Below are 15909 nucleotides of genomic sequence, written 5' to 3' on the forward strand. Positions count from 1 at the left end.
CGCCACTTTGCTGTGCTGGGGCTTCGGGCGCAGGGCTCTGCCCCGTCCTCGCCTTCCGTGGAGCGGAGCGGAGCGGAGCGGGCCACGGCCGGGGAGGTGAGGCTGGAGGCCAGGGGGGATGTCCCGTCCTTGCGGCCGCCTCTGCGGCGGACCGAGAGGTGCTGGCTGTGCGGGAGGAGCTGCTGCGGCTGCCTGCGGGGAGCGGGACGGCTCGCACCGCACCTGCGCTTCCCCGAGGCCTCTGCACCGGCTCCTGTTTCACCGCCGGTCCCGAACAGCCGTTCCCCCGTGTGTTAGTCTCGAGGGGAAAACGCGGTCGGTGTCGTTGAGGAATGTTGCACACAACAGCCGCGAGCAGTAGCTCTGTACATGTCCTGTTGTCTTCACAGGGTGCTTGTGGCTTGATTAACGCAGCCTCAGTGTTTGTGCGGTGTTGAGGAGGCTGAGGGAAGACACGGTCACTCTGCAACTGCCTGAAGGGGGGTTGTAGCGAGGTGGGGGTTGGTCTCTTCTCCCAAGCAATGAATGACAGGATAAGAGGAGACAGGCTACAGTTGCCCCAGGGGAGGTTGAGGTTGGAGCTGAGGAAGAGCTTTTTCCCTCAGAGGGGTGTGAGCCCCTGTGCCAGGCTGCCCAGGGAGCTGTGCCCAGCCCTGGAGGGACCCCAGAGCCCTGGAGCTGAGCTGCTGAGGGCCGTGGCTCAGTCACGATGAGGTGAGGGGTTGGACTTGATGATCTTAAAGGTCTTTTCCAACCAAAATGATTCTATGATATGTTTGTGCGTTTTTTGTCCAAGAGCTTTTAAGTCATGGATGGCACAGACCATTTGAAAGCAGATTTAGCTTACTCAGCAGAGGAACCCATCATCCTGGCAAGCCATCAAACTAAAGGATGCAAACAGCAATGTGCAGATACAGTACCAACGTGATAAAAGGCTTTCTTTCAGCAGGTGTGTTTGAAGCACAAATTGGCTTAGGAAGTTGATTTAAAATAGAGTTTTTACACACTTCTGCTGTTGTTTGCTTTTCTGCTGTAGTCTTGTGGAAGTGAGTGGAAAGGAGCTTACTGCCTTCTTTGGTAGTCAGAGGAGCAGAGTTCTGCCTCAATGTTTTCTTCTATCATCTATGTTTCTGCAAGAGAAGGGGGAAAGGTCCTACCTCTATAACTTCATAGTAATGACTCAAGTGAGTGCTCTTTGAAGCCATTTTTTATGTCAGAACAACCGTGGGGTTGTCAGATAAATGTGAGTCCTTCTGTGGCAGTCACTGGACTGTTTCTGTGCCTGCCTGGGCAGTCATCCAAATAGGTATTTGTACCAGCACAATTCAATGTCTTACCATGTAGATTGCTCAGCTGTGGGGTTTCTCTGGTTCACTTGGGTATGAGCTGGTGCTGAAATCTGTCCTGGCTGCTGTTGTGTGCTCCCCAGTGCCCCTTGTGCTGAGCCCTGTGATGCCTGCCTCAAGCAGGCTGGAAACCACCCAGATGAATAACACATGGTTGTTTTTTTTAAGCTGGCTTTGGCTGCAGCCAGTGCAGGGATAACAGAATGGATGAGTATGAAGTTGCCAATGGGACTTTTGTGGGGGTTTTTTTTGTTGGTAACAGCTCATTGTTGTAAGAGCCAAAACTTCAGTTGTACTTTGAGCATCAGAAGGAACTGCTTTTGTAAAATTAAGTGAGCCTTTGTTGTGTCTCCTGGGATTTGTGAAGGCTTTGAGTATCCTGCCTGTTGTTCTTTGGTCAAGAAGAGGTTAATGGAAAAGGGAGCATAGTGGATGACAAGAATGGCCATCAACACAGTAGAATATGCAAGATGAAGAGCAGGGTGAGCTACTGGCAGTGATGAAGCAATGTGAAACCCTGAAAGTGAGAGTGAGCAGTTTGACCTTACTGTGGAAAGACAAATGATCTGTCAGTGCAAAAAAACTTCAGAGAGGGCAGAGGCAGATAATTTGGACACTGCTTCTCTGACCCTTGATGCCTGCTAGTGCAAGATCCAGGGCACAGGCCACCAAAGGAAGGAAAAAGGTGATAGAAAACTGGATTGAATTTGGTTGTATGGACTGCAAGGTTGGGTTGAGCAGTGCAGCATTCAGATTGCAGCTTCAGCAGCTTGCTGCCTGGATGCCAGAAGAAAAGCAAAACCCACTGTTGTTTAGGGTGCTGGGTAAGGAAAGTCTGTTCAGTTTCATTTCCCAGCTTGGTTTAGAAAACTCGTCAATATTTAGTGCTTCTGATGTAAACAAAAACACCTCTGAAAGTGACAAGGTATTCAGGAAGGAATGCTGGCACGTGAAGGGAGCAGAAGTGTTTGCATCAGCCAGAGCTGCAAGTGAGCCGAAGTATTCATAAATGCCATACAAATACAGCACCATGTCATATCTAGTGAGTCATTTTGTTCTCTTTCTACCTAGGCAGCACTTTTAAGTATCTGGAAATGAGATTTTTCAATGAGAACACGTTTGACATGACAGCTCTGGAGGGGGTCAGAGGAGCTGGTTTTTTACTTACAAGTTTTGTAATGCCAGTCTCCAAGGCTGTGGCTTGTTTGTGGATTTTCATGTTAGGAAAGGTGATTAGCAGGATCCAGTTTGGCCTTGGAGGTAATGCAGGCCATAGATGGCAGTCTGTGGTTCCTGGCTTTAGCTTTGAAATGATAAACAGCTTTAAAAGCAGCTTCTGCCATCCTTCTGCACCCTTTTTAAGATAAGCTAATGTTGATTATAAACTGCTTTGCAAAGTCAGGACTGTCTGTGGGTGTGTATTTCAAAAGCCTGTAGTACAGATCAGATGGGGCAGATTATTTTCCTCTGGCTGTTGCTAGTTCAGAGTGAAAATCACTGAACAGCTCCAGCTTCTCGCTTGAAGCTACTGTGTGGGGTATCATCCAGAGGCTGAGCAAGATGTCTTAGACTGCTCTGAAGATTGTATCTCCTAGGCACAATTTGGAATGTACTGCATGGGCTGTTTGATAGACTTTGCTCAAACAAGCTTGTCACTAGTGTCCAGGTAAAGGTCTGAGCCTTTCAGCTGCCTGGTACCTACATCATCTCCAGGATTTTGCTTTTTAAAGCCTTGTGCTGACCTGTGCTTGTGTTTCTTGGGAAGCTACAGCTTTCTGTGCTCAGAAACTGTAATTATGTCTGGTACTTTGGTGCCACTTCGAAGTCTGTGGTAGCTGCTTGTGAGCAAAAGGAGGAGCAAAGAGCACTTGCTGTTCCAGGGGTTTCAGCTGCAAGCATTTTACACACCGATCAGTGACTTCAGGGATTACAGCTCCTCTTCTTCACCTATGCAGCAGTTGCACAGCAATTAAAGCAACTAGATATTCGTGAATGGTTTTAGTCTTTCTGTATGATTTTATAGACATCTGCATGGATACAACCCCTGCTGTATTGCAGTGGCAGGCAGTGTTTGAGGTCAGGTTAAATATTAACCAACTGTGGTTTGGGTCTTCTATTTATAAGTGGGAGAAGCAACTAGGATGAGTAGTACTTCCTGGCATTAACTCTTTAAAGATATCTTTGGGTTATTTTTGGTGCTCTTGTCACTTTACTGACTAGCAGTTTACAGGAAAGACATATTATGCTTGTCTTACATGTAATTTCAGTATTTCTCAACAACTACTAATGGTGGGGAGGTCAGAGGTGCTGTCAGGATTGAACAAGTTAAGTTCAGGCATTTTATGGTGAAATATGTAGAGAGAAGTAAGAGTTCATGCCAGTTGTCAGAGAGTCACTGACACTTAACTCCCCTATTATTTCACTTCTGTTTTCATAGCCATCGTGCAACTATGTGGAAATGGGCTAGTGGAGATGATTCCCCTTCCAAAACAGTAGTGAGTATTGAATTACTGTTAAAATAATAGTTTCTTAAGAATTTCTGATGTGGAGATTCTCAAACTGATCAGATATTGACAGTGTGGATTTGCTCTCTCCCAAGTAAGTTGCTGAACTAGTTTCACTGTGACCCAGTTGTTTATTGAGTCACAGTAGATGTTTTATTGCCACTAGGTTCAGTAACACAGCTGCTTGTTACAATGCAAATCCAGTAAATGAGGAAATTCACTTTTAGGTACCTTGATGGTGTTGCTGTGTTTTAAACCACTATTCCTAAACCAGTTTCTAAGATGTATAATTTGATGTATCTCTCAGACTTGCTCGAAAGCTGTCTGCTCTAGGTACAGAAGGCATGTGGAAGTGTTGGTATTGATCTCTAATATTAGAGATCTGCTGACTCTGTTAATAAAAACCCAACTGATGACTTTTGACAGGAGCAGTGCTGTCTGCACCATTGTGTTTGCTCAAAATACCTTTTGTATCTACAGGCTGCTGGGTCCCAAGATGCAAGAAGAATGTCGCTGACGGATTTGACTGAGCAGCTGAGAAGCACAGAACAGCTGGTAACACAGCTGAAGGAGCTTGTCAGAGAGAAGGATGCTGAGCTTCAAAATAAAGAGCTTCAGTTAAAGGTGCTGTGTGTGTACTGTGGGTGTATTCCTGTCAAAAAGACTTCAAAAACCCCCTTCAGTCCTGTTTATCGTGAGCTGTTTTTGTAGATACAGGCCTGTGGTTTGTTAGAGCTTCTCTAGGAAGACATGATTAGCTGTTTCAGTTCCTGGACATTACTGCTTGTTACCATTGGGCCATCTGTTCCAAAATTGGCACTGGGCTTTGGATATTACACAGGCAACATGTGTTCCTTGCATGAGCAGATGCACTGAAGAATTGTGAGAGACAGACTGACTTTCCAAGAGCCTGGAGGTGCCTGGTTATTTTAGGCTAAAGATGGGGAAAAATACCATCCAAATCATTCCTGGACATTGAGAAATGCCAGCTCGCCTCAAACTGAATTTCTGCAGAGTATTGTTTACTTCTGCCACTAGAAGTGCTTTATTTAATTGTATAATGATGTTACTATTCATACTGCTACACATTATCCTCCGCTTTCAACTGGCTTTAGGAAGGAAGGAACTGCAATGAATTTATGTCTAATATCCTCCAGACTTTTGGGGGCTTGTTATCCTTTGTTATTTTTTATGCAGCACTAAGCTTGGTGTATTCCTGCAAGAGACTGGGGTTTTATTTTACACTTTCTAAAAGTGTCTCCTGTAGACACTTAACAGCCAAATGTTAAAAGAATTGAGTTTGCTAAACCTCAAAGCTGTTTTAACGAAAGGAAACAGGCTCTTAGAGTATTGTGAAGTGTCATGAGGGTGTCTTGGTGTTTGTATGGAAAAAATACTAATAATTCATTCTTCTGCTGAAAAAATCAAGCCCTGGAATTGTGTTGCTATCAAAAAAATAGGAGGATTTCTGACATCATAATGGTCTGGATTGTATACAGTAACAATAACCATGTGCAGAAAGTTTCAGTAGGGAAAGGAAGGTTGTTTCATCTGTGCAGACCTGTTGCATGTGGCATCAGAATGTCTCTTCAGGGGAGAGACATTTTTGGTATTTGCTGTAGATTTCTTTCTCTCTTTTAATGGAAGAATGGAATTCAGTCCTAATTCAATCCTTTCTTGACTTTGTAGGAGGAGAAGGATTCTGCTGATGCCAAGCTTTCCAAGTTGAAGCTGCAAAACAAAGCCAAGGTTGCATCATTAACCTCACAGCTGGAAGAACTTAAGAAGCAGTTATCAGTGTCAGGAGGCTTAGAGGTGAAAGCAGAACAAAAAAAGGTGAGTGTCTTTACATTTTAAAGCAGATGTAATTTCCCTGAGGCTGTAGACAGTGGAACTGGAGTTCAGATTTTGAGCTGGGTCAGGTTAGGGTCAGAGTAGACTCTGTGGGTGCTGTCAGTCCATCTGTGCATTTCTATTTCATTATTATTTATCTTCCAGTAGAAATTCAGAGAATTGTACATTCCTGTCATAGTTTTTCAGTAAAGAAATTCTTCCTGATCTCCATCTTATTAGCAGCTCAAAGTTTTAACACCTGTGAAGTGGGGAGAGAAGTCTGTCAGAAGAAGTGAGAACAAAACCTAGGGTCCACGATACAAATGGAAATGTAATGTCTCATTTAAGTGGCCAGTGTTTTATCTCATTTAAGTGAGTAAAGTTTACCAGTAGTAAAGTTTCTCATGTCTGTTTGTTTCGCAGTTGTGTCAGTATTTCTTCACAATAGCTTATTTTGACTTTGTACAGCTTCTAAAATAACTTGAGTGAGGCTTTAATATTTCTAGGGCATTTCTATCTTAAAGATATGCTGAAAGGGATCAGAAACAGGTTTGGTCAAGTCTCTAGGTGTCCTCAAAGACATGCACTATTTATCCTTCTGATCTGTTTTGCTAATAAAACATATTCTTAGCAATTGCACTTGAGTTGTTTTCTAATGGCAAATAATTTCCATAACCCCGAGGTTATACATTTTGATTGGAAGCGTTAGGCTTACCAACAGTTGAATTTACACTTACTCCCCCAACTCAGAGCCCTTTTTTCCCCTCTGAGTTACGTGGACAAAACTTGCCAGAGTATATGGGTTACAATTGCTAGAGGGAATGAATGTCCTTATTGCACATTCTAGACCACTTTACAGCAATAATGATTGTTAATCATTTAAATAAGACTATTTTTACTAACTTGGTACAATTGCTGTGCCTTCTTTCTCTAGCTTCTACATGCAGTATACAAGAACTGAAACACAAACTGAATAGGTAGGGGTACAGAAGCCATATGTTGCCTGTTTCTGGAATGCCAAACTCCTCTGTTTTTACAGGCATCAAAAGATGGTGACCAGGAAAACGCTGCAGCAAATCGTGGGAAAATATTAGTGCTGAGAAGGAGAATTGAAGAACTGGAATCCCAGATCACACAAAAAAATGAAGAGTTACAAAAAAAGGTGGTGGTTTATATGATGTGGCTTTTCAGATTTGTGCCATAGGATTATGTTTAAATGTGTTTATGATGTGTAACACTACTAAACAGAGAGTTTATGTACTACAACCTGCCTGAGCAAAGCAAAGAGAAGGGTTCAGCTGTTAAAGATTACACTGCAAACTGAAGCAGCCTGTACATTTGATTGTAATTTTTTTCAGTACTGTAACACAGGCAATAAGGAAATCATCCAAAGCCTTCTTCTGAGCTGTAGGTGGTGGAGGTAGAGATTACAAGCAATGCTGTCTTTCCCTTCTCAGAGCGATGAACTGGAGGCCCAGCGCTGTCGTGGCTCTGAAATGGATGTCATGCTGGCAGATAAAGAAAAGAAGTTAGCTGAAAGAGATGCTTATATCATTGATTTACAGATGGCTTGTGGATCAATTGGTGTTGCCAATGAAATACTCTTGCCCAATGAAGAACTGAAGGTATGTACTGCCATTCAGTGGGATCTCGATGGGCTTGAGAGTTGGGCAGAGAGGAACCTCATGAGGGTCAACAAGGACAAGTGCAGAGTCCTGCATCTGGGAAGGAACAACCCCCTGCACCAGGACAGGCTGGGGGTAGAACTGCTGAAGAGCAGCTCTGCAGAGAGAGACCTGAAGGTCCTCATTGATAATAAGCTAAATATGAGCCAGCAATGTGCCCTCGTGGCCAAGAAGGCCAATGGTAGCCTGGGGGCATCAAGAACAGTGTGGGCAGCAGGTCAAGGGAGGTTCTTCTCCCTCTCTACTCTGCCCTGGTGAGGCCTCATCTGGAGTCTTGTGTCCAGTTCTGGGCTCCTCAGCACAAGAGGGACAGGGACGTGCTGGAGAGAGGCCAGTGCAGGGCCACCAAGATGATCAGGGGAATGGAGCATCTTTCATATGAGGAAAGGCTGCGGGAACTGGGGCTGTTTAGTCTGGAGAAGAGGAGACTGAGGGGAGATCTTATTCACATTTATAAATATCTAAAGGGTGGGTGTCAGGAGGTTGGGACATCCCTTTTTTCTATAGTAGCTAGCAACAGGACAAGGGGTAATGGGATGGAGCTGGAACACAAAAAGTTCCACTTAAACATAAGAAAAAACTCACTGTTGAGGTGAGGGAGCCCTGGCACAGGCTGCCCAGAGGGATTGTGGAGGCTCCTTCCTTGGAGGTCTTCAAGACCCTCCTGGACATGTTCCTATGCATCCTGATCTAGGTGACCCTGCTTCTGCATGGGGGTTGGACTAGATGATCTCTAAAGGTCCCTTCCAACCCATTCTATGGAATAGAATATTCCAATACCATTCTATGATTCTATGATTCTGTGTTAGCAGCTGAAGTATAAAGTCCCCATAGAAGTTTCAAGGAATCAACCGGTTCTGATGTGTTACACAGCAGATTCTTCTGTGAAGCACAAATCCTCTGAGGTTATTGGTGTGCATAAGAATGCTTTACTGGTTATTTTAGTTTATCTTAGTAGATCTGTATTGATTTAGTTCTTTTGTCATTTGTACATATTAGCATTGACTTCAGAATCTGCTGACAAATCTTCATTCAAGTGAAAACCAAACTGCATTTTGAGTTCAATGTTCCTTTAATTGAGGGAAGGGCTCCTCATGCTGATTGCTATGTCTTTTTGTTTTCTGGGACCATTCTTCTAACTGGCTTTTGGTTTGCATGCTAAAGAACCAACTGGCTGTTAAAGAGTCATCTCTACAAAGCATGGAGATTCTAGTTCAGAACCTTACCAAAAAGGTTGGAGACAGCGAAGAGAAGTGTAGTTTGTTCCAAGAACAGATTGAGAGCCTTAAGAATATTCAGAACAAAGAAAGGGAGCTTTTCCAAGGAAAAGAAGCTTCATTTATGCAAAGTGTAAGTAAACACCTATGTCATTTTTAATTTGGGGTGATTTTTGAGTGAAGATCTATATGGTGATCAGATGGAATGAGCAGAATGAAGCAGGAGTCTGTGCTGTTGATAACTGAAGTTGAAAGTTTAGTGCAAGGAAGAAGTTTTATCCCAAGTAACATCAGCAAGATTCCAAAAGTGACATCCAATTCTTCTGAAAATTGTAAGACAACTAACAAAAATATGTTAGAAGTAGAATGCAAGTTTCTGGTGAGGAGGTGGTTAGATTTCAACGCTGCCATTTGGATTTGATTGGTAGAAACGTGCTAGAAATCAACACGATCAGTGTAATTAGAAGTCTTAAGAACAGTGGGAGCCAAAAGAGAAGGGTAAAGATCTGTGATATTAAACAAAAATGACGAGTTCTGTTCTTCTCATTGAAAGTTTGGTACTGTGGAATTGAGACAAATTGTCTGTAAGTTGGAGCTTTGTCTGGATGCCCCACTAACATAAATAGTCACTGAGTGATTACTGTATTCACCATTGTGTGGAAGCAAAATTGAGGCTTAAGATAGAACATATTACCTTGGTGAACCTTTAGTCAGAGAGTTTGGTGTATTTTTGCTCTCTACCTTTGTTGGACTGGTTTCACATTTGCTTTCTGTGTGTTTTTTAGGTACATGCACTTCAAAAAATTATCCAGGAGAAGGAAAAACAACTGGGAGCACAGAGAGAAAAGCATGAGCAGGAGCTCTTTAAATTAGCTGCCAAATCTGATGCAAGTGCTGACCTGGAACAGGTATGTTGCTTTGGAAACTCAGTAGCTTGCTCTGATTTAGCTAGGCAAGGCAATTTTGAATCATGTAGTGACTAATCTCTGCAGCACAGTTCAGATGCCTGGTTGGGAAAATAAAACCACGTCTTTTTATCTCGTGAAAATTGTAACTCCTTTATTAATGGCTTGATTTTGATTTGATTTGATTGCCTTTAATTTTGCCAGTTGCTGAAAGCCTTGAAACAGAAGCTCCATGAAAAGGAGGAAGTCATGCTGGGAAGGACACAGGTGATAGATGTCTTGCAAAAAGAACTGGATGCCAAGGACCAGCAATTGCAAGTAAGAACTGCATGTGTGCACAACTAAAGTCACCAGGTCCATTACAAGTTCAAAGAGCTGTTTGGCTGGGAACAAAAGATTCAAGTTCTCTGGGAGGCTTTGGCATGTGCTAATAATGCAACCATAGTTGTGCTGGAAAAATATCTTAATTCCAGTTAGGAAATTCACTTCAAAGAGAGATAAAGTCTGTGAAGTGTGTGTCAGCTCTGAGCCATAGTTTACCTTGATTCATCCTGGGAGCTTGCCACATAGGGGAGAATTTTTTCTGTCCAAAAATTTCAGCTTCTCTCATCAGAGACTGCAGTGACCCCAAAAAATGGGACTTCTCTTTTTTCCTCAAAGAGTGTTTTGCTAATTGTGTGCCTTTCCTTTTGCTGTATTTCCACTGGTTGCAAAAGCAATACCCAATCAAGGTTCTTTGTGTTTAAGCACCCAGCATGAACTCTGATGATAGCCTTTCAGTGCTGCTGCTTCAGTACAACAAGTGTAGAAAAAGGTCATTGCAGTCTCTCAGGCTTTCGAGACTCTGCTGAAACCTTATATCTTGTTCAGGGAGCCAGTTCCAGTTTCCACTTCAGTCTTAGAAAGTCAGAGCTGAGTAGCTTTTGTAGTAGAGCCAGATTACCAACAGTAGCCCTGGTTTCTGATGGTAATGTGTGTAGGAATAGAGCTGTAATATTTGACAGTGGTACTGAAAATACTTTGCATTAAAATACAAAGGTGGGGTATGTTTTGTATTTGTTTTTTACAGGAGGTTAATGAAAACCTGAAATGGCTTCAATCTGAGAAAGAAAACCTCCAGTCTAAACTGGATGCTGAGAAACATGTAATGAGAGCCCAGTTAAGAGACATGATGGAGAAACACGAGCTTGAAATGACAAAAGTTAAGGAGAAACATAATGCTGAACTGCATGAAATTCAAGAGAAACATGAAACTGAACTGCAAGAGAAAGACCAGGCCCTGTTTCAGCTGAAGAAGCAAGTAGCAGAATTAAGTGGTAGTGGACAGACTAACTCAAAAGAAGTTAGGGATCTGGAATCTCTAGCCAAAGAGAAGATGAAAGATTTAGAAGGTATCCTGTTTAAATAGTTGTTACATGTGAAGGGTTCCTTTTCCCACACTCTTAGGTATTGTGTGCCAGTTTCACACCTGTTGCAAGTAGAAGTACATGGAATTTAGTGGAAGAGTTATTGTCACGCTAATGAAGAAGTATCTCTGAGCAAATACTATAATAATGAGGGTTATAGGAATACCAAGATAACATGAACTCTAAGTTTCTCACTGCATTTCTTACTCTCTTTTTCTGTAACTGCAGTTGCCTTATAATAATGTGTAACTTCCAATTGCTAAAGGATTTAAACACAGGCCTGGTATTAATAACCCTTCTGTGGTTTGAAATGGGTTTTTTGCATCTTGTTTCTTAGAACAAGTGAAATTGAAAACAGAAGAGGCCAGCAAATCTGAAGCAAAGTTTTTGAAAATGAAGGCTTGGTCCAAATCAAGAATCAAACAACTGGAGGATGAGCTAAAAAATGTACGTGCAACATGGTGTTTAATGGTCCATGCTTATTTAAACTACTCTGCTTGGAGACTGGACTGAAAAAAAAGTAAAGTGTGGGGAAATAGAATGTGAAAATAACTTAGTCAAAGGATCTTTAGAAATGAATTAATGTCTAAAAGTTGAAAGGGCAGAAAATGTTGATGCAGAGTGAAGTTTCCACAAAAACAGTCCAAACTGGGGTTAATTGAACTTTCAAGTGTTAGAAAAAGAGCTATTTTAAATATTATTAAAAGCCAAAAAGAATTTGCACAGGCTGTGCTGTGTTTGAAAAACCTGGAGCACTTTTTTCCTTTCAGTTTTCATCACAGGATAATGACGTATCTGCCTTAAACAGTCGTGTCTCAGAGTTAGAAACTGAAAATGAAGAGCTACAATCCAAACTGCAATCGTTACATGAAATCAGGACTCAGAACGGTAAAGGAATCCTCCTTCTCTTGCAGCTGTTCCAAAGTAAAGAGACAAAGATAAATGAACCTTTTTCTTTTGAATTTCAAGGTATATCTGGTTTTTAAGGACAGATTCCAAAGCAACCTTATGCAACTTTGACCAACAGCACACAGTGTTTTAGGTCAGAGTTACAGCCTAACTTTACCTTCCCTAAATCTACCTGTGTGTCATTCTTCTTGTGTTTAGGCTTGTGCAGAGTAGGTGTAAAGTTTTGCAGGAAGTGGAAGAGACATTTTCCTAGGAGGAGAAGCAAAGCCATGCATATTTAGCAAGTCTATGAAGAGTATGGACAATAACCTTTTGAGAGCAGTGAGTTGCAAGTAAATGAAGATTTCCCTTTTGTAAGGATCGGAGAGAAACGTTTTGCTTAAAACCTCAGAGAGTTTCAAGTAGAGCTCTGTCAACCAGATGAATTTCTCACCTTGTGTTATTTTCTCTGACATCTTTTCTGTAAGTGGAAAATAGTAGAGTTTTCAGCTCACCAGTCTGAACTGTTAGCAGGTTAGATTTAAAGCATTTAACCAACATTTAATCACCAAGGAGTTGATTTTATGGGTAGATAGATAACACGGCCCAACCAGAGCTCTTCAAAATTAAATGAATTATCATCTCAATCTTGATTTTTTGGGTCTGTCTTTTACATTTTATATTGATCCTCTTGTTAGTTTTGTGTCTTAATGAAACAAATTGACTGTGTTTTTGTAGAGGAATTGCTGACCAAGCTGGAGGTGTATGAAGAGCAGCAAAGGAAGTTGCAAGCTGATCTTGACCAAGTTACAAAAAGAGCAGCTTCACAGGTTAATTCAGGGTGGATTTATATGTGTTACTGATTAACTCAAACAGTGCTAACTGGACTTTGAAAAATGTGTTAGCTGGGTTATTTTTGAAGCTGAAAATGAATTTGATGGTACATGGAATTGTCTGTGTCAGTAGCTCTTCAGGTGGATTAGAAGCTGACAGGTTTTGAATTACTTAAAAAGATTGATTTCTACTTAATTTGCCATGTACCTTAAATGATATATTTCCAAGCCATTTACTGTTTAGTTACTTTGAACATGTGCCATCAAATGGTGGCTGTTATTTTTGTATGTAATGTAAAGAGCTTTCAGATGGAAATAATAGCTCTAACCTAAAATGAAAAGACTCAGAAAAGGGCCTTAGATGGATTCATCGTGGTGACTTTGTACAGTTAATTTTGCTAAAAAAGATCTGGGTTTCCCATATTTTGGTGAGAAATTGGTGGGGTTTTTGTTGTTTAAATAAAAAACTCTTTTAGTATTTTGAAACATTTTTATTCCACTCACAGGGGAAAAAAGGTTAATGGAAACTTTTCATTCCACATAAAGATGGTTGAATGTTGTTTGACTTTGAGACGTTGCTAAGATGAAAATGTGCAACAAAACTGTCTTAATTCAAGAAGCCATTTTTTGTGTAAAGCTATTTCAGATGCAAAGTGCAACTGGTAGCAAGATGTTTGATATTTGCCATAATCTACAACAGCAGTTGTCACTTCTGTAGGTTTTTATTGATGCAAAGTGATGAATTAGAGTGGGTGATTTTGTCCATGAATGGTTTGGCAACTTAAAAAGTTAGTTACATTGGCAGTGGGTCTGGATAAATACATTTTTATGTGGGATTTCTCTTGTTAGGCCAGTGAATCAGGGAGTGTGGATGAATTGCAGAGTCAGCTCTTGGAATGGCAAGAAAACGTACCGGAGTCGGAGGAGTCTCGTGATCAAGTGAGGGAAGAGAAATCTGCCATGGCCTTGAGAATGGCTCAGATTGAGGAGGAGAGAGAAGGTGAATTGTTCTCTTTTCAATGCAGTTATATTTATATATGTGTGTGTGTGTGTGCTGTACTTCAGACCGAAACAATAGCATACCATGCCTGGTTTCTGTGGTTCTAAGATCTGTGTAGTTGCTGAAATTGCTTAAACTTGCAATTTCTACTTTTCCCCATTTCCTTGAATCTGTTTTTCTCATACATTCATCTTTGTTTTTTGCACCATTTTTACGAGTAGATGTGCTTGTTCTATTTGCTGCTCTGTAAGACTGCTTGGAGAACTTGTTACCTGCGTGTGAATGAGCAACATTTCACCATTGAAGCATTAAAACTGCCTGCCTACAACAACCCATAAGGTGTGGGTAACTGTGGTGTTTGAGTTTGATGAGTGAAGGTGGTGCTTTAGTGAAATGTACCCGAGACAAAGCTTCTCTTCTATTTAGTAATCTGTTAGTAAGCATCACTTGGATAGGTCAGCTGAGTAACTTCAGCAGTGGTTTGGAGCTAGTTAAAAGCATTAAAGTGCCCACAGAAAATGTCAAGTAATCTCAGGTTTTATAGGTTTCTAAATGGTTTAGATGATATTGATAAGCTTCAGAGAGTTCTTACTGCTTTTTTCCATGCCTCCTAGTAGTTTAACTTTTGTCCTGCTAGTTAACTGTGTAGGCATTAATAATGGCTAATTACAACGTGCACAACCTACCACCTTAATTAATCCAGGTTAGTTAACTTGAGCCTACTCTTTTTAATCTCTTTTTGAATTATTTTTCATTGACATGATCAATTTGGGAGGCCAGTATTGTGAGCACAGAAATGTCTGAAGGATCACACCTCTTCTTCCTGAGCCATTTCCTCACGTAACGCTTTGGAATGGAAAGAGGATAATAATCCCTTTGTTAAAAACCACCTGTTCTCTCATCTGTGGTAACTACAGGTCCACATACAATATGCATAACAGTTGTACAGTTTCATCTGAGTCGGTCCATGTTTAATTTTGCCTTTTGTTGCCCTTGGGATAAGCATGACCTTTCTGTTTCTTTTTTTCCTGCCGTTACACCTGATGAGTCCTCAGCGTCCCTTCCCCCTCCACTCCTACCCTACACTGCGATTTGGTCAGCCAGTGAGAACAGAGTTTCCCATCAGTTTTGTGCATGCAGGTTCCTGCAGCAATGGCAACTTGTAATATACTGTTGCTGATTTCTTCAGTTGTTGCCTCCTTTGAGGAAATTGCCAGCAGTACCTTATAAGCTTTGCCATTGATGGTGTGTGGTTTTTAGCAATACATGTAACAAATTCTGGTTTCAACTTGATTGCTGCCTTGCAATACTTGTTTCTCCATTTCTATTAACCAGCTTTGTAGTAACAGCTGACTCCATATTTATGTTGTAAGCTTTATCTAGGGAAAAAAAAAACTCTTGGCTTGATGCAAGTGGTTGTAACTACATAAGAGTCAAATTCATTTAAATATTCTTAGTAGGACTTGAAATACAATAGTATTGTCTTTAAAAAAAGAGAGATTCCATCCCATAAATTGCAGAACTTTGCATGCATTAATATTAGCTACCAATATTTTAAGCAATATATGAACCTACCACCCATTTCCTCAGAGCCTGACTATTTGACACGTGAATTGAATGTAATGGGAGCTGCAGCAGCAGAGAGGACGGTGCTATTGAGAACACTTACAGACTGGGGCTTGTTTCCTCTGCAAACCACTCCAGACTGTGGTATTTAATGTGAATTGTGACATGAAGAAATGCAGACACACCATCAGTTAATTGAAGTGCAGGGTGTATCTGAAGAAAGGTGTTCTGGGAAGGTTTCCAGTTTTTCTGTTAGATATCGTTGCAAATGAAAGGTCCTTGAGCTGCTCTGAAACAGTAGAAAATGTATTTACTTGCTCATTGTTGTAAAAGCAATGCTGGATTTAACTGCAAGTGTTTTAACACTGCACTCTGTTTTAAATCACTCCAAAGCTTTGATTTTTACACTTTCATTTGTCATATGACAACGGTGATTTCATTCTTTTTTGCATTTTCAAATACCTAAGAGCCTAAACATTTAGGCTTCCTAGAAGACAGTGTGTTATTCATTCTGATTATACTTAAAACCAGATTCCCTCAATTTCAACTGCCAAGCAGTTGATTCTTTTTTCTTCTTCTTTTTTTTGCCTCCTCCAAAGAAGGGATTAAGTTCTTATCCTGAGTAATGCTCGCTGCTTCAATTGCCTCGCTGGCTTCAGTGACAGCTCTTATAAACAGAGATTTAGGGCATGTGATCTAAAATTTGGCATGTATTTTTTTTTAGGC

The 15909-nt window shown here is 41.2% G+C and overlaps 1 protein-coding gene across 4 annotated transcripts in view; it reads left to right on the forward strand.

The window, feature by feature from the left end:
• LOC104558422 (golgin subfamily B member 1-like) overlaps window positions 1-15909 on the forward strand; it is a 42685-nt gene that overhangs the window by 134 nt on the left and 26642 nt on the right. For 3 of the 4 annotated variants that reach the window (XM_061999104.1, XM_061999105.1, XM_061999107.1), the window contains exons 2-14: window positions 3784-3841; window positions 4331-4474; window positions 5540-5686; window positions 6723-6845; window positions 7141-7308; window positions 8533-8718; window positions 9371-9493; window positions 9695-9808; window positions 10560-10881; window positions 11234-11343; window positions 11667-11784; window positions 12523-12614; window positions 13467-13617. In XM_061999104.1, the coding sequence (XP_061855088.1) occupies window positions 3797-3841; window positions 4331-4474; window positions 5540-5686; window positions 6723-6845; window positions 7141-7308; window positions 8533-8718; window positions 9371-9493; window positions 9695-9808; window positions 10560-10881; window positions 11234-11343; window positions 11667-11784; window positions 12523-12614; window positions 13467-13617 (1843 nt within the window). In that variant the 5' untranslated portion in view covers window positions 3784-3796. The remainder of the gene's footprint in view (window positions 1-3783; window positions 3842-4330; window positions 4475-5539; window positions 5687-6722; window positions 6846-7140; window positions 7309-8532; window positions 8719-9370; window positions 9494-9694; window positions 9809-10559; window positions 10882-11233; window positions 11344-11666; window positions 11785-12522; window positions 12615-13466; window positions 13618-15909) is intronic. The other variant, XM_061999108.1, reaches the window with a different exon arrangement.

The sequence above is a fragment of the Colius striatus genome, chromosome 7 (genome assembly GCF_028858725.1).
Source record: "Colius striatus isolate bColStr4 chromosome 7, bColStr4.1.hap1, whole genome shotgun sequence".
In the NCBI taxonomy this organism is placed as follows: Eukaryota; Metazoa; Chordata; class Aves; order Coliiformes; family Coliidae; genus Colius; species Colius striatus.